Genomic DNA, 27,297 nt, shown 5'->3' with positions numbered 1-27,297 from the left:
CACACTGAATTGCACCCCCCACTTTGCTGGATATACACACACTGAATTGCACCCCCCCCCTTTGCTGGATATACACACACTGAATTGCACCCCCCCCTTTGCTGGATATACACACACTGAATTGCACCCCCCACTTTGCTGGATATATACACACACTGAATTGCACCCCCCCCCTTTGCTGGATATACACACACTGAATTGCACCCCCCCCCCCTTTGCTGGATATACACACACTGAATTGCACCCCCCACTTTGCTGGATATACACACACTGAATTGCACCCCCCCCCTTTGCTGGATATACACACACTGAATTGCACCCCCCCCCTTTGCTGGATATACACACACTGAATTGCACCCCCCACTTTGCTGGATATACACACACTGAATTGCCTCCGCCTCCTTCGACGACACGAGCAGAGCCGCGCGCCAGCTCCGCTCCGCTCGCTCGCTCGGGCGGGATCACGTGACTCCGCAGGGAAACGGTTTTTTTCCCCTCTCCCCCCGCCCTTCCCCCCCTTTTTCCATGGCGGCGGCTTTGGGTGAACGAGGGGAGCAAACAAACATGGAAAGCGCCCGGCTCGGCGTCCCTGCACCGCGACAGGCCGCCGGGGTACCTTAGCACCGCACGGCGAGGAGAAATCGGACCGACCGAGGTGGGGGAATAAACAAAAAATATCAGGTGAGGAACGGCCATTAAATAACATTATGAAGGTTTTAAAATAAACCGATCGGCCCCCTTCAGGACCGGGGGTTAAAGTTAGGCCGAGCTCCGGGCTGGGGGAGGGAGGCCGTACTCTGCGGAGACTAGCTGGGCCTGCAGCCTCCTGCTCGCTGCAGCCGCCATGCTGATGCGGGGGCCCGGGCTGAGGACGTGCAGCGTGAGGGTTTTTTTCTACCCGTGCCTCTAGGAGGAGTGGGTGGGGGGAAGTGTGAGCAGGCCAGGCTTTTAATACACACTTTATTGAGGTGAGGTTTGGGGGGGGGGGAACCTGTAGAGAGGAGAAAGAAGCAGGGGGAGAGGGTAAGAGCGGAAGGCAAGGGCGGTAAAGGAGAGTGGGTAGTGGGGGGTGGGTGTGAGGAGGGAGGGAAGAAGGGGAGAAGAAGAGGGGAGAAGGGAAAGGAGAGAGGGGGGTGAGGGGAAAGGAGAGAGGGGGGTGAGGGGAAAGGAGAGAGGGGGGTGAGGGGAAAGGAGAGAGGGGGGTGAGGGGAAAGGAGAGAGGGGGGTGAGGGGAAAGGAGAGAGGGGGGTGAGGGGAAAGGAGAGAGGGGGGTGAGGGGAAAGGAGAGAGGGGGGTGAGGGGAAAGGAGAGAGGGGGGTGAGGGGTAAGGAGAGAGGGGGGTGAGGGGAAAGGAGAGAGGGGGGTGAGGGGAAAGGAGAGAGAGGGGGTGAGGGGAAAGGAGAGAGGGGGTGAGGGGAAAGGAGAGAAGGGGGTGAGGGGAAAGGAGAGAGGGGGGTGAGGGGAAAGGAGAGAGGGGGGTGAGGGGAATGAGGGGTGAGGGGAAAGGAGAGAGGGGGGTGAGGGGAATGAGGGGTGAGGGGAAAGGAGAGAGGGGGTGAGGGGAAAGGGGAGAGGGGGGAGAAGGGAATGAGGGGAGAGGGGAAAGGAGAGAGGGGGGAGAAGGGAATGAGGGGAGAGGGGTGAGGGGAAAGGAGAGAGGGGGGAGAAGGGAATGAGGGGAGAGGGGAAAGGAGAGAGGGGGGAGAAGGGAATGAGGGGAGAGGGGTGAGGGGAAAGGAGAGAGGGGGTGAGGGGAGAAGGGAATGAGGGGGATGAGGGGAGAAGGGAAAGGGAGGAGAGAGGGTTAAGGAGGGGAGGAGAAGAAAAGGGAGGAGAGAGGGTTAAGGAGGGGAGGAGAAGAAAAGGGAGGAGAGAGGGTTAAGGAGGGGAGGAGAAGAAAAGGGAGGAGAGAGGGTTAAGGAGGGGGGGAGAAGAAAAGGGAGGAGAGAAGTGGAGAGAGAGGGGATGGAGAGGACGGGGGCGGGGGGTTTGTTGCAATCTGTGTTTGGCTCATCCACTTACTATGATTTCCACGGATTTCATCCCTTAAAAGGATCGAGTTGATAAATTGGTTTCGGGAGAGAATAGAGTTTTATTTTTGGTCACTTGCTTTACCATCCCAGTAATCTGGAAACGTGCTTCTTTTTGTTAATGTATGCATTTTTTACTCTATTACTTTACACGTATGATTGGGAAGATATGAAATTGGAAGCCTTTTCACTTATTGAAGCGGTTGTTAAATGTGGTATTTATACTTACCAGGGTTCTACATTAAATTCTTTTGCATGTATAAGTAGAATCCATTTTATAGAACACATCTGGAGCCATTTGTTATGAAAATATTCAGCTTTTTCTGTTTAGTTTCTTTTAGTAATAGCAATGCTGCTGATCATCTCTTTTTAACCTTTAGGTTCTGCTTGCAGGGCTGCCAAGTGTCTCAGTTCCTGTGGCCTAATGATACATGGATTTCAGGCATATCATGTTGGTTACCTTTACATGTGTTTCGGAAGATTGTAAAAGCAGAACTATAATGAACATAACCATGCCCTCTGAGTCTTGTTCCATTCCAGGTCCACTGGGTTGCTGTTGCGATTTCAATATTACTGTGGAAGAGTGTGGAGGAAGAGAGTGACTTGGGGTGCATATAATTCCTTGCAAGTGCAGGTAGCTAAAGTCTTAAATGGCTATAGAGTAGAGAGGAAGAGAGCTTAAGATAAATTTGTTCAAGGTTAGGCAGAGTACTTTCAATAGTGGGCATCTAATTATAGAAAGGACATCAGAGCCATACAAAGCATATGGTGTAGATCCACAAGGATGAAGAGAGACTTGTGATACTAGGATTATTTCTACTAGAGCAGAGAAGACTAAGGAAATTTAAGAGGTTTTTAAAATGAAGGGTTTTGATGGAATGAATATGGAAAGACTACTTCTGGTTGGAGAGTGATTGGGTTATCAATTACTGAGTGAGGAGAGAGGTTCAGAGAAATTTTTAGAGTTTGAGCATAGAATGCTTCACCAGTGGGAGCGGTTGAGGCAGAGATCATTGTATCTTTTTAAGGGAAGAGTAAATAAACGTTTGAAGCAGAGGAAGATGCAGGGCTCTGGAGAGAGAACAGGGCATTAGCATTAGGTTGCTGTAATAAGAGCGAGCACAAACACAATGGGCTGAATGGCCTTCTGTGTTGTAAAGCTATATGGTAAACCTCTATGTTTCCTTATATGCAGAGAACCACTTTTTTTAAACCTTTAGGTTCTGCTTGCAGGGCAACCAAGTCTCAGTTCCTGTGTCCTTGTGACACGTGGATTTCAGGCATATCATATCGGTCGCCTTTTTATGTATACACAATTTCCTAAAGTGTAATCTAAATTTAATTTTGAATACTTGTTTTCCCAGTTTTGTTTATCAATTTTTAAACGTATGTGAAAATCATGTAACAGTTTTAAAGATTGCACATTTAATAAAAACTTTTACAGATGGGGATTTAAACCTATTGAACAAGAGGTGCATCAGAGGGAATCTGAGTTGTGCTGTTGAATGTGGTGAGGATAACCTTGACACCCTTCCCTTGAGGTAGTACTCCGTCTACCTGGCAGAATCCAGCTTCCTGCTTTGATATAAGAAATGCTGAAGGTGGAGAGGCGCAGCTACTAATGCAGATAGAGTATAGCTGTGCGTTATTGTTTCAGAAATTCTGAAGTCTGAGGGAGGCACACTTTAAGAGGACATTGGGCAAAGGAAGTAACATAAATTCATCAGGAGACTGGGCAAAGGAAGTAACACAAATTCATCAGGAGACTGGGCAAAGGAAGTAACACAAATTCATCAGGAGACTGGGCAAAGGAAGTAACACAAATTCATCAGGAGACTGGGCAAAGGGAAGTAACACAAATTCATCAGGAGACTGGGCAAAGGGAAGTAACACAAATTCATCAGGAGACTGGGTAAAGGGAAGTAACATAAATTCGTCAGGAGACTGGGCAAAGGAAGTAACACACATTCATCAGGAAACTGGGTAAAGGGAAGTAACATAAATCCGTCAGGAGACTGGGCAAAGGGAAGTAACACAAATTCATCAGGAGACTGGGCAAAGGAAGTAACACAAATTCATCAGGAGACTGGGCAAAGGAATTCATAGTTATTCTGTTTTTGGTCACTGAGGATAAATTCGGGGTATTTGCACAAAATTTGTTTAAGATAAATGAAAAAGGTTTGGCTTGTTAAGTTATTTGCATTTTGTTATTTTGAGAATTTTTGACTCAGATTTTAAGGCTGTATTGCCTCGTGTTACATAGCTTTTAATGTATTTACAGTTGCTATCTCCTCGGCAGCCCTTTGATATGAGCAGTGAGGCACAGAGGTCAGTGAGTGTACAAACTACATGTTCCTGGAATTGACCTCTGCATATAAACTTAGTTGCCAGTTTGCAGAAGAAAATTGACAACTGTGGAGCACTGCAGCTTTGAAATACTCTCAGTTGCTTCACATTTAGTACCTAGTTGATGCCCCTTTTTATTAAAAAAAATCAATTTTTTATGTGCAACCTTTCCTGTCATGGATTCCAGATATATTTTACCTTTTAGAATGTTATAGTCTTGGTTTAATCTCCATTTGGCATTATTTGAAGTAATACATTAGCTGGGTGCTGAATTAACTTTTATTTATATATAATGGTGTAAGAAACAATTGATGTAAATGCATCCGTGTCAAAAGATCATCTATACTGGGTCATTGTTTCTGCTTTGTCATGCCTAATAAGAGTCTGGTTTGATGGATTTAATTTTCTCATTGTTAAGTACATCATGACTGATCTATAGTAACTGAATAAATAAAAGTCCATCTTTACTCCTTGTAATTCTGTGAGTTTTGCTAATAGTGGACAGGTACAAAAAATAATATAAAAGGCTTTACCTCAAGGGGGCTGGAATACAAAGGGGAGGAAGTTATGTTACAGTTATATAAAGCTCTGGTTAGACCCCATTTAGAGTAATGCATTCAGTTCTGGGCACCACACCTCAGGGAGGATATATTGGCCTTGGAGAGGGTGCAGTGCAGATTCACTGGGCTAAAAGGGTTAAATTATGAGGACAGGTTGCACAGACTAGGCTTGTATTCCCTTGAGTAGAGTTGATTAAGGGGTGATCTAATTGAGGTGTTTAAGATGATTAAAGGATTTGATAGGGTAGATAGAGCGAAACGATTGCCTCTGGTGGGGGAGTCCAGAACAAGGAGGCATAACCTTAAAATTAGAGCTAGGCCGTTCAGGGGTGATGTCAGGAATCACTTCTCACTCAAAAGGTAGTGGAAATCTGGAACACTCTTCTCAAAAGCTGTTGAGGCTGGGGGTTAGATAAAAATGTTAAAACTTGAAATTGATGGATTCTTGTTAGACAAGGGTATTATGGGTTACGGAACCAAAGCGGGTAGACGGAGTTAAGATACAGATCTAATTGAATGGCGGAACAGGCTTGAGGGGCTGAAAGACTTTCCCAACATTGACTGGGACAGCCATAGCATTAGGGGCTTGGATGGAGAGAAATTTGTTGTGTATTCAGGAGGAATTTCTCATTCAGTATGTGGATGGCCTGACTAGAGAGGGGGCAAAACTTGACCTCCTCTTGGGAAATAAGGAAGGGCAGGTGACAGAAGTGTTAGTGAGGGATCACTTTGGGACCAGTGATCATAATTCCATTAGTTTTAAGATAGCTATGGAGAAGGATAGGTCTGGCCCAAAAGTTAAAATTCTAAATTGGGGAAAGGCCAATTTTGATGGTATTAGACAGGAACTTTCAGAAGTTGATTGGGAGAGTCTGTTGGCAGGCAAAGGGACGTCTGGTAAGTGGGAGTCCTTCAAAAATGTGTTAACCAGGGTTCAGGGTAAGCACATTCCTTATAAAGTAAAGGGCAAGGCTGGTAGAAGTAGGGAACCTTGGATGACTCGGGAGATTGAGGCCCCAGTCAGAAAGAAGAAGGAGGCATATGACATGCATAGGCAGCTGGGATCAAGTGGATCCCTTGAAGAGTATAGAGATTGCCGGAGTAGAGTTAAGAGAGAAATCAGGAGGGCAAAAAGGGGACATGAGATTGCTTTGGCAGATAAGGCAAAGGTGAATCCAAAGAGCTTCTACAAATACATAAAGGGCAAAAGAGTAACTAGGGAGAAAGTAGGGCCTCTGAAGGATCAACAAGGTCATCTATGTGCGGAACCACAAGAGATGGGTGAGATCCTAAATGAATATTTCGCATCGGTATTTACGGTTGAGAAAGGCATGGATGTTGGGGAACTTGGGGAAATAAATAGTGATGTCTTGAGGAGTGTACATATTACAGAGAGGGAGGTGCTGGAAGTCTTAACGCGCATCAAGGTAGATAAATCTCCGGGACCTGATGAAATGTATCCCAGGACGTTATGGGAGGTTAGGGAGGAAATTGCGGGTCCCCTAGCAGAGATATTTGAATCATCCACCGCTACAGGTGAGGTGCCTGAAGATTGGAGGGTAGCAAATGTTGTACCTTTGTTTAAAAAGGGCGGCAGGAAAAAGCCTGGGAACTACAGACCGGTGAGCCTGACATCTGTAGTGGGTAAGTTGTTAGAGGGTATTCTGAGAGACAGGATCTACGGGCATTTGGAGAGGCAGGGACTGATTAGGAACAGTCAGCATGGTTTTGTGAGAGGAAAATCATGTCTCACGAATTTGATTGAGTTTTTTGAAGGGGTAACCAAGAAGATAGATGAGGGCTATGCAGTAAACGTGGTCTACATGGACTTTAGCAAAGCCTTTGACAAGGTACCGCATGGTAGGTTGTTACATAAGGTTAAATCTCACGGGATCCAAGGTGAGGTAGCCAATTGGATACAAAATTGGCTTGACGACACAAGACAGAGGGTGGGTGTAGAGGGTTGTTTTTCAAATTGGAGGCCTGTGACCAGCGGTGTGCCTCAGGGATCGGTGCTGGGTCCGCTGTTATTTGTTATTTATATTAATGATTTGGATGAGAATTTAGGAGGCATGGTTAGTAAGTTTGCAGATGACACCAAGATTGGTGGCATCGTGGACAGTGAAGAAGGTTATCTAGGATTGCAACGGGATCTTGATAAATTGGGCCAGTGGGCCGATGAATGGCAGATGGAGTTTAATTTAGATAAATGTGAGGTGATGCATTTTGGGAGATCGAATCGGGCCAGGACCTACTCTGTTAATGGTAGGGCGTTGGGGAGAGTTATAGAACAAAGAGATCTAGGAGTACAGGTTCATAGCTCCTTGAAAGTGGAGTCACAGGTGGATAGGGTGGTGAAGAAGGCATTCAGCTTGCTTGGTTTCATTGGTCAGAACATTGAATACAGGAGTTGGGATGTCTTGTTGAAGTTGTACAAGACATTAGTTAGGCCACACTTGGAATACTGTGTACAGTTCTGGTCACCCTATTATAGAAAGAGTGCAGAAAAGATTTACTAGGATGCTGCCGGGACTTGATGGTTTGACTTATAGGGAGAGGTTAGATAGACTGGGACTTTTTTCCCTGTCGAGTAGGAGGTTGAGGGGTGATCTTATACAAGTCTATAAAATAATGAGGGGCATAGATAAGGTAGATAGTCAAAATCTTTTCCCAAAGGTAGGGGAGTCTATAACGAGGGGACATAGATTTAAGGTGAGAGGGGAGAGATACAAAAGGGTCCAGAGGGGCAATTTTTTCACTCAAAGGGTGGTGAGTGTCTGGAACGAGCTGCCAGAGGCAGTAGGAGAGGCGGGTACAATTTTGTCTTTTAAAAAGCATTTGGACAGTTACATGGGCCAAGTGCAGGCAATTGGGACTAGCTTAGTGGTATAAACTGGGCGACATGGACATGTTGGGCCGAAGGGCCTGTTTCCATGTTGTAAACTTCTATGATTCTAATGACTTATGTTCCTGATATTTGGGTGATTGGATTCTGCACTTCTGTCCTTTTTGTAATTGGGCTTACTGGTTTATGGTGACTAAATAAATCAAATTCAGTTATTGTATGGGATTCAAGGATCTTGGAGTTTTATTGGTATTTTGGGGTTTGTATTCTGTGATTCTGTCCCTTTTCTATGAAAGCTGCTGATTAGTAACCTTGATTGTGGCTTGATGCTCTAAGAGGTCAGACTTATTGTGATGTCTTGTTTTTATTCCAAAGTTTCCATGCTACGGTATTGCTGTAGTATACAATAAGTAGTAATTAAAGAAGGAAAAGCTTATGATCTGCAGTCTTGCCGTGAAAATTATCTAATTTTAATTAGGAGTTACTGAGTCAAACCATCCGTAATTTGCAAATTTCCAAATGCTGACTACTCGAAACACCAAGTGATCCCAGCTTGAGGAAATGGTTAAGCAGTAAACACCCATGTGTACTCGCTAAGTTGATGGGCAAGACCATCTGAGTGCTACAATGAGCTGTCTACACTCTGTTCCCCTGTACAGAACATGGGAAATGTCCTTATTGCTACTCAAATCAGCTTCAGCTACTATATTTGAAAAGGCAAAGCATTTTATACTGCACAAAATATATAGGCCCAGAATTTGCTGGAGTGGGCATCTCGCTGCATGTCCTGTTAGACATTTTCCCTCACCCTTCAGCTCAAAATTTTTTTGCACTGGAAGTGCGAGCTGATAACGGCATGGTGAGGGCAACGAGACATCTGGGATCTTGGTGAACGATGGGACCTACAGTCTATTTCCTTAACTAATGAGATTTAAGGATTGAGAAAGAAACAGGAACACCAGAGGAGGAAATAGGATGAATTAAAGTCAAATCAGGTACAGAAAAAGAAATAGAGAGGGAAAGAAAGATTGTATTGAGAGAAAAAAAGAGACAGATAAGAAAAGTAAGAAGAAAATGTAAAAGTTGTAATTTAAAATTTAAAAAATCTCCAACAATAATTTACTACTGGTAGTAATGAGATGCCACGGTTTTAATTGTTCCCTTTCTGAGCCTGAGAGGTTGGGTGACATTGCAGGAACATAAATCTCGTCATTAAAAAGGTACTTGCGCTGTTAAGTACCAGCCCTAACGTTCTGCTGTGAGTTTAATTGACAATTCATGCGCAAATACAGCAATTTCTTGGAACTCACGGGGAGGTTGAGGGCGCGCTGCCATTTTCGCGAGGCTAATGGCAGAGCAGCGCAAGTCGTTCAGCTGCTTGTGGTGAATTGCAATTTAGAGTATCTCTTCCTCGCCATAAGTTGCTGGACAATTTACTCAATAATGGCGAGCGCATTAAACTTGCTGTTATTTTGGCAGCAAATTCTGGCCCATAATTCTAGTTGAAGATGTGAATTGGCTGTGCTTTTCACTTGCTGGTGCTCTACAATGAAAGTAAAAGTCAGGCTGGTGCATTTTTGTAAATGAACGTTTAATGCTCAGTATAAAACTTTTAAAATATTGCATTGTACCTTGTTTTCCTTTTTTTAAAAAAAATCTTTACCTTTGAAAGAAACCTGCCTTATACCTGAGCAGTAACACGTTGCTGCTGTTGATAACTTGAAGTTGCAGGTTGGTTATAAACAGTGTTGTGTGATGGAGTATCTCAATAGGTTTGAAAATGTGGGTTTAGTTAATATGAACACTAAAAGTTTTCCCTGCTTCCTGAACATAAGTTTCAGGTGATGTTAAGCTTCTTGCTTGGTTTATAATTTTATTTGAACCCCTGCACTATAGTGCCTTCTAATATACTCCAGCCTATATAGTATCCTATTTAGTGGAATCTATATTGTCAGACACGAGTTTCTTTTAAAGGTACAGATGCTTGCAATTATAAGAACATATTTATACAATGTTTGGACTCCTGCATCTGTAAAATCTGTCATGTTATCTTAGTAATTTATTACTTTTTTGGATGTTCACATTTTGATAATTTCACATCAGCCTCCGTTCTTTACTAAAATTTGCGCACTATGGAACTTTGGTGAGTTGGAAAATCGATCTGTAAACTAAACTTGAATAAGTTACTAATTACAGTTAACATTTTTTTAAGAGGCATTTTGTTAACTTGTTTTGTTTCTATCATAGGCAGGGCCTAGCTGCTTAGAGTTCTATCGCCTCAAATATTTGGCATAGCACTGCAGTTATGCGCATTTTCAACATGTTTTACTGTAGTTGGCAAGATAGTGGGAGGAAATAAGTGCTGCAGAATGAATTAAATTAGCTATTTTTGACACACTGTGCAAGTATCATTCTTGAATGAGAATTAGCATAACCAGGTACAGGTAAAGCATCTTCAACTTTGTCCTTCTTTTGGCCTATTTGAGTCAGACCTCCAGTTTGTTGATTGAATTGTACTGAATTGTGCACTTATGTTCAGTAGAAAACATATTTTATTTGGGATCCCTGAGAACTGAAGTGAGATACTTACATTTTGTAAGTCTGGGCTGGGAGCAGGTTAACCAATTGCATCACTCAATTCCATAAAACTTCTGAAATTTAAAGTTGTTGGAAAATGCAGCAGATAATTATGCCAGTGAATTTATTTTATGGCCTGAATTTCACCCCTAAAAGTTCCTCAGTTGAGATCAGTTAACTAAGCACGGGTATGAATTGAATAATAGACCTCTCTATATAGCTCATCTCACTGGATAAACTTGCTGAATTTTGGGGGAGCCAATTCCTATGGTTTAAAATGCCTTGGGCTATGTTAATAGCATATATGGAGGGCTAAGTAAAACATGAAGTGCATTTTATTACGTTGCTATGATATTACTTATTCGCTGTTCTTATCACATTTTCAATTGCTTTTTATGATTTTTCTGAAACATCTCCAGAGTACTGCTGTGCTCTCTTGGGTGCATGTAAGGGGGGAGTTTAATTTATTCTTGCTAGAGATCAGAGCAGGATAAAAACATTGTCTACCTACCTGATAATTAGGAGGCCTACATGACATTTTTTGAAAAATATGGAACAAATTCCTAGTGACTAAAGGTTCACATGAGGATAGCTAGTGTGGGAAATTTAAAATAAATCATACTGGATTAGTTAAGAGATCTCTTCCAAGATTGGAGTTAAGGCTTGTTACAGGGGTAAAATAGAAGCAAGTTTATTCCATGAGTGATTAATGATATACATAAATTACCAAAAATATAAATATGTGCCCCCACCCTGCTCCCATTACAAAACAAAAACTCACTTTTTTTTAAAATGTCAATGCTGTGCCACCATCCTTCTAGTACATCCTTCCTGCTAGGCCGCTCCAGTGACTTCAATTATATTGAGTGTCAGGAGCTGTCCGAGAAACGGCAAGGATGTGTGACTTCTAACCTGCCTGAAAGCTGATTCGGAGGGAGTTGACCTCTGAAAGTGCACTAAAGCTTGTTTTGCAAGATGCAGAGGGTAGAATTTACAGAAAGTAATTCAAGTAGGGTTGAGGTTTGTGGCATTTTTGTTTGATTTGTGATGAGAAATTCTCTCACTGATGCTTAACTATGAAATCAAATGAGAGCTGACTAGTTGGTGACTTATGTGAAGGAACCTTGAAAAGTAGTGCTGATTCAGAAATAATACTTCGCAAATGAACCAGTATTGTGTGCGTGTATGTGGTACTTGGTTGGCACCCCGTTATATAAATATTAAGTGCCTGCTGTTAAGCTTCGTTGATAATTCTCCATTTCTGTTGAGAACTGTGCTGTTTCTATCTACACTGAGAAGCTTTTTTTGATACCTGTAGTGTAATCCTTTTCAGTTTTTCTTAAAAATATAAACTTGTGTGCTATTTTGTTAGCTTGTTTTTGAATTTTCCCTAGAACAGAAGATTCACTATACTTCTGAAAAAAATTGTAGTTATGTTTGTTCTGTTCCTCTTGTTTCAGAAAAGATAACTGAATTCAACCAGTGTTGAACCTACACGACAAAGCTGAATTCAACCAATGTTGAACCTACAAGACAAAGCAGTTGAGGTCAGATAACTGAATTCAACCAGTGTTGAACCTACAAGGCAAAACTGTTGAGGTCAGGATAACCGAGGTCAGGATAACTGAATTCAATCAGTGTTGAACCTACAAAACTGTTGAGGTCAAATGGTCAAGATGCCTATACTTATGTCTGTTCCTGGGGGTAGCATGCCTTTTGATTTAGACATCCAGGCAGTGTAGACAGCATTGTATAGAAGTGTCTCTTGTGATGTCAGGTACTGCAACCTCATTTTCTGCTTCATTCCTATATTGAAAGATTCCATTACTGCCATTGACTTCTAGCACCCGGTTTCTCTCTTGGCTGGTAAGAATGGGTCTTTCCGCTTGGAGGTGCCAAGGATTTTTGGTAGAACAGAAAGCATTCGCCATTGAGGTCAGTTGAATATGCCTATCCCCATCTGTAGTACTGCTGACCATTGTCTGTTCTACAGACAAATCACAGACTTTTATTCCAGAATGTTAGTTTTGACAAGCAGAATTTCTTATTTGGTGTTCTTTCTGGAACAGTTGGAGTCAATGGCTTCTGAAGTTACCTACATTTCCTTTCCTACTGTAGAACTATACTTTCTATGGATCTATACTTCTAATGAGCATAGATGATAACAGTCTATCTCTTTCCAATAGGGGAAATATATTGCTTACAAATTGACATTGATCTAACTTTGTGTTCTTGACATCTTCCATCAAATACAATTGTAAACAATTTTACAACACCAAGTTATAGTCCAACAATTTTATTTTAAAATCCACAAGCTTTCGGAGGCTTCCTCCTTCCTCAGGTGAATGTGGAAATTTCCACATTTCCACATTCACCTGAGGAAGGAGGAAGCCTCCGAAAGCTTGTGGATTTTAAAATAAAATTGTTGGACTATAACTTGATGTTGTAAAATTGTTTACAATTGTCAACCCCAGTCCATCACCGGCATCTCCACATCATCAAATACAACAGTTAGTGCAAATCAAAGCATTCACTAGTTTGGCCATCTGACATATCCTGGTGATTATGCTGTTGCTGACACTGGGGCCTACAGTAATAAAGCTTGGATTTCAAGTCTCTGGTTCAGAGTCTCCATTGATGGATTTTTTGTATTGACCCCACCACTGTTAGCTTGAACAAGCTTCATTTGCAGTGTCCTTATGTACGGGCATGTTTTTCTGAACAGAATGCTTCTGGTTTCCTCATGACTTTGTTGCTTTGATCTGGATTTTACAAGTTACAGGTTCTGCTTATATTGGAGGGCCTTGTATCCCATGAGTTTTAGTGCATTAACAGTATCTCCCCCCAAAAAAGCCTTCTGAGCTGATTTAGACTTCGACTTTGGTGCAGTCGATTGTACTTTGTGTCCTTTTTGTTTCGCCTTCCAGCTGGTCAGCAGCAATAGCGACCAGAGGGATTGGTATTTGGTTAACATTCTATTGCACGTTATAACTGGCAAGGGTCTCTTCAATAAGTGTTAAAGGTCCATACAGCTAGAAAATATAGCATTCAATCATTTTTTTATTTGGCACTCTATCTTCATTTTTCTGCCTGTCCATAATGCTGGAAGACTCTTGCTGTTCTTCAGTGTAGTGTCGCTTTGAGTGTGAACACAAATGAAGAGGGACAGCGAACTACCTTTGGGGAGGTATATCTATTTCCATTTCAGAATGATGCTTACAAGTTGGTGTAGTTTTGTTTAAGCGTCCTCAGTCTCAGTCTGCACTTTATTGCTCTGCCTCTGCTGTCCTGTAAAATATTGTAGGATACTTACAATTGCTTGCAACTCTGGACAAGTCAGCAAATCTTCATGGGAGCAATCACTTCTTCAACAAGGTTCTTGATACTTGGTTTTTGAAGGGCTGTATGATGACCACATTGATACGTTGGTTAAACTTGTGTCTGACAACCGTGTGTAGCTGGATAGTGAATGAATGTAGGAAATTGGTATTGATTGTATAGATCTTTTTATTCAGTAAATGTGATGGTGATTCGGCATCAAGACCTAATATGAAAAGATCATTAATACATAGAAATTACAATACGGAAACAGGCTATTTGGCCTGACCAGTCCATGTTAGCGTGTACCCTTCACGTGAGCAAATAGTCCTAATCATATTTATCCACCCTGTTCCCATATTCCATCAACCCCCTTTTCCTTCATCCAACAATCCAATCTAATCTTGAATGTTGACAATAGTTTCTGCCTCAACACTAACCCTAAAAATGAATTCCACAGCCTCACAACTGTGTGAAGAAATTTCTCTTGCCCTCTGTTCTAAATCTCCTGACCCCTGAACTACTGGATCAGAGCCACAGTTCAAAAAAAATCCCATCTTTATCCTTGTATTCCCATCACTTTTTCCACTTCAATTAATTTGGGTGTGATGAGCTATAATGCAACTGATTCTGACACACACATGCACACTCACACACTTTTTGCTCATTTCTTGAAGCCAGTGACTCATACTGTTATGATTCTTCAGGCACTGACAGTCTTCTAGTACTTCACACAGCAGTTATTTTTAATGTGTGAATCTGGATGGTGAGCCATTCAGTTGTGGGGAACACTACATCTATCCAATTACCTAGAATTACATAGGATGTATAGCACAGAAACAGGCCTTTTGGCCCAACTGGTCTATGCTGGTGTTTATGCTCCACACGAGCCTCCTCCCACTCTTCTTCATCTAACCCTATCAGCATAACCTTCTACTCCTTTCTCCCTCATGTGTTTATCTAGCTTTACCCTAAATGCACCTATGCGATTCATCTCAACTACTCCACGTGCTAGCAAGTTCCACATTCTAACCACTTTCTGGGTAAAGAAGTTTCTCCTGAATTCCTTATTGGATTTATTGGTGACTGTCTTCTATTTATGACCCCTTAGTTTTGGCCTCCCCACAAGTGGAAACATCTCTACGTCTACCCCATCAAACCCGTTCATAAATCTTAAAGACCTTTACTGGGTCCACTCCTCAGCCTTCTCTTTTTTTTTCCCCTAGAGAAAAGATCCCCAGCCTGTTCAATCTTTCCTGATTGGTATAACCTCTCAGCTAGCAGTAGGTCACAATTGTGGGAACACCACAGCTAGGCTGATTCTGTCCTCCGCAAAACCCACTTCCAATGTACACATACTTACAAGGGTCATTGGGTGATGATGAATAGGAACTGTGGCTGCCAATGCATTTTCCTCCCCCCCGCCCCCAGTCTAAGGATACAGAAGATAATTGTAGGGTTGCTGAGATCTAATTCAGTGTAGAAAAGGCATCAAACATGATATTCTGTTTCTATAGCTCATACTACTTCATGTGGTTTATTTACCTACTGAGCCATTTTGATAGCTGATTTTATAAAACTGATAGGTATAAAGCAATGTAAATTGAAAATTTGGGATTGAAGATCTAACTTTAATAGAAAACTGAAAATGAACATTTTGGCATGTAACCAGAATTGAAGTATTCGATTGTAATTATCCCTGGTGTAGTATTTGGTGATGGTATTGGTGATTATCCAAGTGAGAGGTGATTAAGCTAGGAAACCTTGCTACATGGAAATAAGGTCTTCTGCCTTGTAGTGGAAAAACTGATTGGCTCCCCTAGTGTGAATTTCACCTTTGTTCGGCAAAAAACAGAAATATTAAGGCACTAAATGAGCACTGGAGCAAGATGCCTGGTGGGAATTGTTGTGGGACATCTTGGGGCAGGGGAGTGATGAGAGACTGGAATTGCATTTGTTATCTCAAAAATATTTCAACATGATAGCTTGGAATCAGTAAAAATAATGTCTGCTTTGGATGAGCCTAAGTGATCTGGCCTGTGCCAGTGGCTAAATATTGGCAATTGTACCAGGGTAGATTGGGTGCAATGAAGGACAAAGCCTCCAGTTGAAGCTTATTTTTAAAAAGAGTATTGTGTATAGAAAATATTGTTAGCAATTTCTATGCATTTTGAAGTCTTAAGGCTTGAACTGAGTGCACATTTTTCTTAGCATTTGAATGTAAATGGTTGTACACTTTACATGACTTAATGAAATACATATATTTAATTTGAACTTTTGTAACAGCTCTTAATGTCATTTTACCTTAAGTAAGACATAACGATTTGATTGATTAAATATTTTTGTTTATTAAACAGTACTTTTGCATTATAGCAGATTCAAATGTTTCCTTTTTGTATCATTTTTAAATCCTTGCATGGTGTTGTCAGACTAGTTTCCCATCTGCCTGTGAACTAATAATTTAACACTAATAACTTTCATGAAACATCGAATTCCATTTGAAGATGAGCATGCTCTGAGCTACCCATTTGTCCTGCCATCAGGACCGTAAGAAACGATGTGCCGTCTCTACAATTTGAATATAGTGAGGCTTTTTGGAAGCCATGTCCTTCCGTAGTACTAGGTTCTATTTCTAATAACTCATATTTTCCCCTTCAATTTTCATTCATGTTTGTCACATTACATTATCTGTTGAGCAAAAGTGGAAGGGATGGGGGTTACACTCTTAACATTGTAACACAGAATCACATTTGCAGTGTACATGCCTGAAAATGCAACACATCTTTTGTATTACAGAACAGTGCCTTTTTTTTCGAAATAAAACCAAAACACCTGTTTTAAGTCTATTCTGTTTATTTGAGTTCCTGCTTTTTTTTTGTTTCACTTCCTATGTCCTTTTTATTTTTGTCACCAATTTTCCTCCCTGAAGGAGTTCCGTGTGTGACAGTTCCCCTAATATACGTTACTTAATTTTCCATTATTTACATGGGAAGTTTGATGGTGAGTGAAGAAAAGAGTGTTGATAGACTTTTCAAGCCTGCCCCAATTCAAAGTCCTTGCGCACACACGAATAGTAGGGGGTCACTAGATTGTCATGAATAGGAACCATTTTCTTCTTTGACCTCCCTAACCCAGTGGTGATGAGATAAATTGTAGCATTCCTATTCCTGCTCATTATTTGATGGTACAGAGTGGGGATCGAAACTGGGACCTTAGTCTATGGATCAGCTACTCATTATGTAAACCCATCGAACCAATGGGGATCTCTTGTGATGCTTGAACCGTTTTTTAATGATCAAGAAGTTTTTGTATTATCATTTCAGAATTTTCTGCCTTAGAACAGAAGGTGAGGTCTTTATTTCCCCCCCACCTCTGCCACAGGAAGGAGTTAAATTGTTGGTGAGACACTCTTGTGTTCTACCTAGGACCAGCTCAACAGTTCATAGGTTTGGGGGTATGTTGCATTGTTGCCATCTTGAGTGGGAAGGATGTGTGGATTGGTTGAACCAAGGGAGGGAAAGATGGAGTGGGAAATGATAAATGAAGAATCTCCCAAAGACAACTGCTTCTGGAAAAGCTTGAATTTAATCCGATGGCCGCTGACTGCCAAACATTGGATTATTTACTTCTGCTGGTCCTTCAATCCTAAATAAAGTGGTTAATGAGATTTTTAATTCGGTGATAGGCTTCCATTATTCAACTTCCATGTTATTCTGGTTTTTAGTCTGTTTTGCCATATTCTGGTAAAGAAAATTTGCTATTGGGTATAAATCTGGTGAAAATGTTGAACCCTGTTGGAGGATCTAGGAATGCACTGCAATTAATATCTGAAATATGTCATGCTTTTTATCTGTGCAGGAGTCCGAGTGGATGTCTTCATGGATATTGTTGATATATTTAACCCCTTGATATCCACCGACCATTTGGATGAGCCTCTGATTTTAGAGCCAAACTTAGAAAGTGAAGTTTGTGATGATTGTGGCACAGAACCAGACATCCTGGGAGGTTCTTTAAGAAACATGCTGAGTGACAAAGATCCTATGCTAGGATCTGCTAGTGCACAGTTCAGCCTGCCCTTTTCAGATAATGAAGATGGCAACTTTCAGCTAACTTGTTCAACAGGTAGGTCTGACTTACTTTTTGGCTCCTGTGCCTGCAAAAGCAGTGTGGGCTAATGTAGCCATTTAGTACTTGTATGAGTGGGTGGGCAGGGTTTTTCCTTGGCAGATCTCCCCACCAAGCCTTCCTGTACAAAATTCTACTTGATACGCAGAGCCGAAGAGTGTCTAAAGTCACTTCTGGGTCTTCAAAGGATCATTTAGCTTTTTTATAATTGGAAAAATCTGCTTTTACTCTGGCAAGATTTTTTTTTAAGCTAACATGTAGATGGATGCAAGAGTAGAAAACTGCTTTTACAGCTGTCGGGTATGCTGGGAGAATCTGGTGAATTATCTGCAGAAAATGTCTCGTCAGGTTAGCATATTGGAATTTTATTTCCAATTTTGTGTTCTACATCCCTTGGAGCATGTTGGATGTGGTACTATACTGTGTCTAAGATAACTTGGAATTTAACACAATGGTAACATTTAGTGTAGTGCACCCTAATAAAGCTGGGTTGAATTTAATATGTTGTGGGGGTGGGGGGTGGAGGAGGGAAGGCAAATAACCACAGCAGATCAGTTATTGTTAGTTAAGCGGTAGTAAAGATGTTTTGTACAGGTACTTTCTTATTGGAGTGGAGCCATGTAACCCATTTCTAGCAATGACAAAATCAGCCATGTCATAGTCTTCTAGTTGAGTTCAGAATTGCAATACAGCAATGCAAAATACTGTATAATTCTTTAGCCTTTCTTCAAAGTACATGTGTCTGTAATTTCTTATTGTATTTGTCTCATTAGTCATGGCAGCAATTGTTTAATCCATTCAGAAATCATTTACTGTTTTTTAAGTGCTAGAAGTTTATAATGTAGCAGTTTTAAAGTGAATAATTATATGTTTAAAGAATACACAGAATAAAACATACTACTGTGTTTGTAATAGAACTAATACTCATTTCACTTTGTGCGCAGTGTAACCAATATTAATTTTCTGAATTAGCTATACAATTTATAATTTTATAAACTATTTTATACTGTCAGCTAGTGCTTTATTGTTTTTGTTACCTGTTCTAGACATATTTCTTTAGTCCAATGCACTGGGTGGAAATTATTTTATTATAGGAATATTTATAGATGAGGGAAGAATTGAGTTTTCTTTTTAAGAAAAAAAGGCAAGTGGCTGTATTTGTATGTTGGAATATGTTTTTTTTTTAAATTACTGTCGCAAATATGCATATTTTAAAACTAGAATGACCTACTTAAGTCAACGAATCTGTTAAAGATTTTTTTTCTAACCTAATTTTTTTTGGCTCTTGACTATCATAACAAAATAGGGACTTCGATCACATTTGTGTTCTTTTCGAAAATGAGTTTGCAGACTGTTATAAATATGGAAAATTAAGGATTTTTTGCATAACTGCAACTTTTTTGGAGACTCCCATCCCCACTATTCCCAGGTGCCACGTTTGGAGCAACAGTTTAACTTCATTGTAACTATCTTAAAAATGTTAATACACAAACACTGTAATGAGGAATTACTGGTTATGAACAGGTGCCAGATTGTTACAAAACTAACTTAAGGGATTCTGAGTCAAACAATGGATCTTGGGAGGAGTTATCCCAATGGCTCAGTAAGTAAATGAGTCTGATAGACGAGGAAGGTGTCATTCGTTGCTGAGTCAGCTGATTTCCACTTGGACGATGGCAGTGAGGCACTACATTTGGCTTAGCACTTGTGTTAGGGAGGTGAAGAAAAATCAGCCATGGTTCCTATGCCTGATGCCTGTTAGAGACTCTACTGGAAGGTGTGTAAGCTTGATCTCTGAGGGAAGGGCAGAATTGGGCTTTGGCTGTGATTTCCCCACTTAATTGAATAAATTTTCTGGGCTCACACATAAAGAATGGCCATTTAGGCCTGTAAAGGCTGCTGACAGCTTTGGAACAGATTGGTGCATTTAGAAGGGAAGAGGTAGTAGGGAGGGGGAAGAGAAACTGAAAAAGTATAGATACAGTATAGAGTTACCACTGTTGCTGTAGCCTGTGAAAGAGTGGACACCTGTCAGAAGGGATATTGGATGTTACGTCTTTGTATTGTTGCTCTGGAATGAGTCCTTGGCCATGTCATTTGCTGTTTGTAGGGTTTGGTTGGGCAGACGGTTAGTGTGTGTCAACTTTCCTGAGAACATGGTCAGCCTGTGGATGATAGGAGTGAAATGTAATTGTTATTTTCTTTGGGGAGACAAAGGTCGTGCAAGCCTGTGGTTGGGCCAGGTAGCATCAAAATATTCACCTTGCCAAAGCATCTAGAAAGGGGGTTGTTACCATCCTTGAGCTTTGTGGTAAAGTACTATGACTAAAAACATACTCTTGTCCAAGATAAAAGCTCTCTTGGTATCTTGCCAGGCAATAACAAGTGCATTCCTTACGTTCCATGTCTATGGAGTGTGATCTGTTTAATCATCGTTACGTTAACCATTACCATTGACGTTTGCAGCTGTGAGGTTGTTAAGTACTTAAAGGGGACGTGCTGCACCGTAATTCCAAAATGTTACAATTGGAAGTGTGCGTGCATTTGCTGGTATGTCATTTTCTCGTGCTACTGTGTTTTATGATTTGTGGGTAGAGAGTCTGGAAGCAGACTTGTACATTGCAGAACTCCCTGCAATATGACATGAATCAGAAAATGATACCATGGGCAGCAACTTGTGCTGGAGTAGAACTTCCTGCTGTCACATCAGGGGAGTTTATCTACTTGCTGCCTCTGATCAGCTATTATTAAATTATAAAGCACAGTAATGGAAAAAAGTACTAAGACATTAGTAATTACTAGTCGATCACCTGTGACATTGCACACAGGGAGTCAAGACCAAGCATGGTCTTCAGGTGAAGTGAGGTTAGAGGGCCGGGGACATTTGAATCAGGGCACACAGATGTAATTCAGTCCCCCCCATTTTAAAGTCATACATTCTGTGTCATATATAATATATGCATAATGCTTTGGTTTTTTTTAATATAGTTAAATGACAAAACTTGTGGCAATTTGGAAAACAGTAGAGTTGGTTGCAACATGAGTGTTTCTCTGCAGTACAGTCTGAGGAGCTTAGCACTACCATTGGCAGGAAGGTGTAATTAGTGTGACAAATTTACATAAGCAGTTTCTGTTATAATTATGGATACAGGAATTTATAATTGGTAAGTTGACATAGGTGTGACAGATATTACAGGAAGTCAGATTTTGTAGATAGGAAGTGCATGCAGAAGTAAAGTTTACAATACAGATAAAGGTAACTGCCTCGCTTTTAAGAACATTTTGGCATTTTGCAGCAATTCAGTAGACTGCGCCTTTTTCACTAAATTGTGGAGCTTATGGTAGATACAGGATTTCTGGCCTCCTTGGATGAGGTGACGTTACTTTTTGTAGTCTAAAATTATGTCTTCTATATTCTTTGTGTAAGAATTTAGGAAAAAATATGCAATAAGGTACTGTACAAATACAAGTTTTGTTACTTAATTTGCATGCTCCTATTGCCAATCATACATTTGCATTTTAATTGTAAATGTAGTATGCAAAAAGGATAACTTAAAAAAAATTTCTTGTATGATGTATACTGCAGTAGCAAATTCAAGATTTTCTCATTTTTATTTTTCAAGTTGCTGAACTTGAGCTCACTGATGAAAGTGACATGAAGGAAAGTGGCCTTGATACTATGGAGGAAGAGGATTTGTCAGAATTATCCAGCAAAAAAACAAAGGGTAAATCTCAAAAAGCTGCTGCGCAGTCACCTAGAAAGTCCCCACGTTTGTTGGCCCAGGGTAAGATGCCATACATTATTTTTCTAGATTTTCATAGTTTTGACTAGACTTTTATTTAATTCCTTTTATCAGGTTTACTTTTATATGTTAAATACAGCAGTTGTAAGACCTCTAGTCCAGGCAACTACTCAAGTTTGCAGATTGAAATGTACTTTAGTGAGTGCTTCTGCACTATATGTATTATAACATTAAAACTTCTATTATAGTTAGATTTTAGATATTAATAATCTTGCATGCGTATAATTCTTTGTATTTTCTATTTTGCAATAGCTATTTTGGTTAAAGTCCTACTGGTTTAGGGGGTGCTCTTTTATATTTAATGTGTGAAGGTGGACTTATGCAGTATATTTTACAGTAATAATTGGAATTTTGCTTTTCCTTGCCTATTTTAAAGGCAAGTTATTCTATTTATCAGTAACCTCACGTTAGCCCTGTATCCCTTCTCCTGCCCACTGTTTCTCTAAAATTGGTCTGCTCCTTGTTTCTATCCTTTATGCTACATCTTATTACTACATTTTGTCCTTACCTAACAGCACACGAGTGCATCCTCTGCGTTCCATTTTGGCCAATATTTAGTTACTAGGCCCTGCCTTCTGAAACTCCCTCCCTAAACCTTTTGTGCCGTACCTTCTTTCTGCTTTCAAAAGTCTTCCAAAAATCTTTTATATTTTTTGCACCCATCCCCTAATACCATTCACCTGTTCTCCCCATTATCAATGTCTATTTTCACTCTTCTCTGCGCTACGTAGTGTTCTGAGATGTCGTTCTGCATGAGGAATGCTATATAAATGCATGTTGATGGTTTACTTGAGCATAAGCAGAAATCCATTGCAGTGGAATGTGCCTAAAGGTACTTGCTGTGCAGCCTTGTTATGGTTCATGTTACAGGATTGCCTACCTCAAAATTTAAAAGTATTCCCATAACTTAATGTACATGCAGTGAGTTCCCTAAAACTCTTGTTTGTGTATTTTTTTCAAAACTGCCATTTATTTTTCTTACCAACTTTCTCCCCATCCCTCCTGAAGTCACTGACTTCTTACTGGGATATGGGACCCATTGCTTTCTGTTACCTTGCCCAGTTGGCCACCATTAATATATGGGATGAGCATTGATGCTGATTGTCAGCAGGATATTTAATCACGAGGCTCATCATAGCTGATCTTGTTGTCTAACATCCACATGTATATTTCCAGCAGGGCTCACTATTTAGTGATCAGGAATGGGAATCCTGGCCAATTCCACCTCCCCATCCCCAATATAAGGGCACCGAGGCCATTGTAGCATTCTTACCACTGCCCTAGCTGAGATTAACTAGCTTGGCATGTGATGAGCATCAAATTTGTGTCCCTTCTGGTCTGTGTGGCTCATTCACTCACTGGGTGTATGGCTGACATATTGGGAGAACCTTCAAAAAAAAATGCTAAGTTTTCATTTTTACAGTAGTTTCATTTAATTAAAGAAGCATAACTGATATTGAGCCCTTAAATGTGTGCTTATATTTTAAGTGGTTTAAAATAAAAACCTGCTGAAAGTTATTTTAAAGTCGGTATAAGATGCGACTGGTATTCATTGATTTTTGGTTACGTTTGTCACGTTTGTGTAAAAGTACCAAACATTTTATTGGGTATGGCGATCACTTGATTTGAAAAGAGAGTAAAGGGTTTGTGCTTAATGGCAAACCTTGTACCACGAATGCAGCTTATAATTCAGACAATGTAAAGTTGGGGCTTCTTTCCTTTGGACAGGATAATTCTAATTTCAAGTCACTGATAATTTAGTGGAAAATTTGTAATTTTTAAGTTTTATTGAGCTAAATAATGAATTCTGATTTTAAACTATCATATCCTCTCGCTTCAAATTATTTTGCTGTGATGAAACTTAAATAGCCAAACAGAATTTGCTTATAACATGCCTATTTATCAAAGGATTTTACCTGGCACCAGCACGATGGGCCAAATGGCAACCTTCTGAGCTGTAAGATTCTATGATTTTGGATTCTTTTGTGAGCATCACATTTGTAATATTTTGGAACAACAGTACTAGGTTTTTAAAGCTAAAATGTTGGGTTTTAAATGTTCAAAATGATGGCTAATGCTTCTTCCTTTCTTTAAAGAACCAATTCGAAGTCTGCGCAACAGTACCTTAGCCAAACGCCCGAGTCCAGCGAATTTAGCCCATACAAAGAGGAAGGAACAGGTAAAATTTGTCTCCATTGGAGCAGGGTCACCAAAACTGCCAGATCGACATGAAAAACAAAACCCACAAAAAACTGGAGGAAAGGGTAAACCACAGCAGCAGAATGTATCAGAAAATGTGCAAAGCAGTACACAATCAGCTTGTGAGACTGCACAGTCTGAACCTGTAGATTCAAAGAGTCCTACACTGAGTGCAGTGGGACAGTGCATCATACCCGAAAGTACACTTGAAAAAACTTGTGGAAATCACAAATGTACAGCAGTAGAATCAGTGGAGCAGAAAGTAATTGAGTCTACATCAGAATCGCAGTGTTCTGGAGAACCGTCAATTGCTTTAGAGGCAGAAAAAGCTCCTCCAGAAACAATAGTGGAGGATGCAAATGATCTCCATTGTATAGAGGCACAAGTTGCATCAGTCAGCCAAAATCCAACCAAGTCTGCTTTGGAATCGCAGTGTTCGGCAGAATTGTTGACTGATACTGCTCAGGAGTCTATAGTGGAGAATGTTGATGCACAAAAAATTGTGGATTGTGCCACTCATGGCGATGTGCAAGCAGCAGCCACAGACCACAGTCCAGTTAAGCCTGCGCTGGAACCGCAGTGCTCCACAGAATCGTTAATTGGTGCAGACACAGATGGAATGCCTGAAGATACTATAAAAGTAGACATTGACCTTCACAAAAATGTAGGTGATCTCCCATGTGGAGATGTACATACAGCTGTTGAGGAGTTCAAGGACATTGTAGCAGAAGAACAAAATATACAACTGAATGAAAGGATGGAAATTGTGGATAGTAACATTAATGCACAGAAAGAGGAACCTATTGAATTGGATCCTGTTGTACCAAGCACTAAAACACAACCTATAAACAAAGTGGAAGACCTTCTGCCAATACTAGAAGAAAATCTACAAAACCCAGTGGGTGAAGAATTACAGATAGCCACTGAATTGAATGCTTCTATAAATTATGTAGATACAAAAGAAGACCTTGACATGCAGTCAAATAAAGGAACTATCCTTAACAATGTTAGCAATCTTGCAAAAGAGAACATTTTAGAATCTTTGGAACTGATTGAAGACTCTGAGAATATTAAGGAAACTCAACTTGAGGCTGGCGTCAGTGTTTCAGAAAAGCCTGAAAGTGTGACACTTGAGGGCAAACCCGAACTAGAAGTGGAAAAACCTGTATCCTCAAAAATAATTGCCAAAGATGTCATTGAATCTGAAGGAGATGATGGTTCTGATGATGCATATAAGAAGCAGGATAATATAAATGAGCAGGATAATACAACTAAGCAACAGATGGGTCCTGGTAATGAAGAAATGCAGGACCTTTCTGAACATAAAGACCATGAGGAAATTGTCCCTGAGAAGCAGGTTGATGCTATGGAGTCCAAGAACCAGGCTTCAAAACATGAGAAGTCAGCATTGAAGCCTCAGCATAAACTTGCACCAGAGGCTTCAGAGCCCGAGCAGACTGTAAACATTCTTCACTCAAATAGAAAAAAAGCTAAGTTGGATATTCCGTCCTCCGAAGCATTTAAACAATCTAAGTCACATGCTTCATCAATAACCAGTAAACGGAAGGCAGTAGAGCAAGATGAGCATCATCCTCACAAGACCATTAAGTGTTTGAAAACACAGGTTGCACAGGATGCTAAATTCAAAATTGACCAAGCACAAAAGAGAAACTTTCGCAAGTTGTCCCCTCTTTCCCAGGTAGCAAAAATGCAGGCTACTGTTACATCACAGATATACAAGATAGTATCGATGACTCCTCCGGGGCATGATAAGTCAAGAAAAATGGTCCAGGCGTCTAAGCATAGTTCTAATTCTGTTCCAAAACTGAGCGAGATTCCAGCAAAACAAGTGGCTCACTATGGCCACAAACCTGTCCCGTCAACAGGTAAAATAGTTTCCCAACAGGCAGATAGTATAAAGGAGAAAGACAAAGGAAGGATTGTGGAACATTCTAATGAAGATGATAAAGATAAAATGAAAGTCAGAAAAAGTGAGAAGGGTGTTCTGCCACGGCAAAGGAGGAGCAGCAAAAGCCTCTCGTTGGATGAACCACCTTTATTTATCCCAGATAATTTACCCATGGTAAAAAAGGAGGAATCTGACATGGACCATTCTGTCCCTGTTGCTACTTCAGATTTATGGGACCCCAAAAAGCTATGTGGTTTTTGTAGGAAACCACACAACAGCAGGTGAGCTCTCGTGTAACCAAAGCCCTGCACGTTGTGTTTCCTATGAGTAGATCATTTTCTAGGTTGTTGATAGTAAACATTGAAGAGAAAGGAATTATATTGATGGCTAAAATATTTCTTCAGCCTGCTGACAATTAATGTCAACTTTTAAACTATCTCTCACTTGGGAAATTTAAATATGGTTTGGTAGAATGTAATGACACTGTTGCAATCTTGCAATACTGGCAATGATGAACATATAATGTAGCCTTAGACATTAAATCACCAAAAGTGTTTTAAGATGTGAAAATGGGCAGTGCTATGTTGCACTATTCTCACTGCACTCTTAAGCAGCTCTGCACATACATACTTAAATGCTCACTGGCCTGACCACTAGTGAAACTTGTAATGTCAGAAAACAGCTGAAAGTACATAGTTTTTCTCTCTTCTCCCCCCACTCCCTTCAACAATACAAATTTTAACTTGGCTTTGCAATTGTGTCTTCTCCACTAGACATAAAATGCTGAACTGATGCCACTTCGGTTGCAGCTATGCTGCTAATCTTGCATCTGCGTAAAGCGAAAGGCCAGCTTTGTAGTGATAGATGTACAGTATAAACACACTAATTCTTGGACCCAAAGAAATACAAAATGATTTGAAATCTTGAAATGCCATAATTTATTCCTCCATATCTCTAATTTTCTTTAAAAGTGTAGTTCGAGCTACCTCCCACCAGCCATTTCATCGGGTCTGCAGTGGCGGACTAGAAAATGAGTTTAGGTATTGAGGTTTGACTGCAGGGGAGAAAGAAATGTGTATTTAGTCTGTTGCACTTGCCCCATTTGAAATGGAAGCTCCAGCAGTATTTTGAAGTTCTTTTCACCCCCACCCCCCAATCACAAATTAATATTGTGAACCTGTTTCCAGGAATATTAAGTATGGATATGGTCTGCACAGGTTATTTCCATTGGTATGTAAATTGAAGACAAAAAGCCTTAATCTCAAGATAAATACTAGATACCTAAAGGGGGTGATGAGGAAAAAAAAACTTATCCATGTGATGATTTATCACAATGTGGAATGCTTTGCCACAGGTAGTGATCGATACTAAAAAAAAAAGCACAAAATGCTGGAAACACACAGCAGGTTAATCAACATGTGTTAATAGATAAGTTAATGTTTAGGCATATAGCCCTTCTTCAGAACAGGAAAAATGAAAGGTGAACAAACATTTTAATAGAAATGACTGCTACTAACGTGGTAGGCTGATGCATGTAATGTTCTCAAAATTCAAACATATAAGGCTCAGCAAATCTCAACTACTG

At 40.5% G+C, this 27,297-nt stretch overlaps 1 protein-coding gene across 6 annotated transcripts in view; it reads left to right on the top strand.

The window, feature by feature from the left end:
- The first annotated feature begins 423 nt into the window (after positions 1-423).
- Positions 424-27,297, top strand: part of phf3 (PHD finger protein 3) — a 125,047-nt gene continuing 98,173 nt past the window's right edge. Inside the window, exons 1-5 of one of the 6 annotated variants that reach the window (XM_067984043.1) lie at positions 424-681; positions 11,819-11,905; positions 17,535-17,798; positions 21,425-21,586; positions 23,701-25,993. In XM_067984043.1, the coding sequence (XP_067840144.1) occupies positions 17,555-17,798; positions 21,425-21,586; positions 23,701-25,993 (2,699 nt within the window). In that variant the 5' untranslated portion in view covers positions 424-681; positions 11,819-11,905; positions 17,535-17,554. Of the gene's footprint in view, positions 682-11,818; positions 11,906-11,937; positions 11,973-17,534; positions 17,799-21,424; positions 21,587-23,700; positions 25,994-27,297 lie in introns of those variants that run through there. The other 5 variants (XM_067984044.1, XM_067984047.1, XM_067984045.1 and 2 more) reach the window with 5 other exon arrangements.

This window comes from Heptranchias perlo, chromosome 5 (genome assembly GCF_035084215.1).
Source record: "Heptranchias perlo isolate sHepPer1 chromosome 5, sHepPer1.hap1, whole genome shotgun sequence".
NCBI classification, from domain to species: Eukaryota; Metazoa; Chordata; class Chondrichthyes; order Hexanchiformes; family Hexanchidae; genus Heptranchias; species Heptranchias perlo.
The sequence above is the reverse complement of the archived record's forward strand: the minus strand, read 5'-3'. Positions and strand labels throughout refer to the sequence as shown.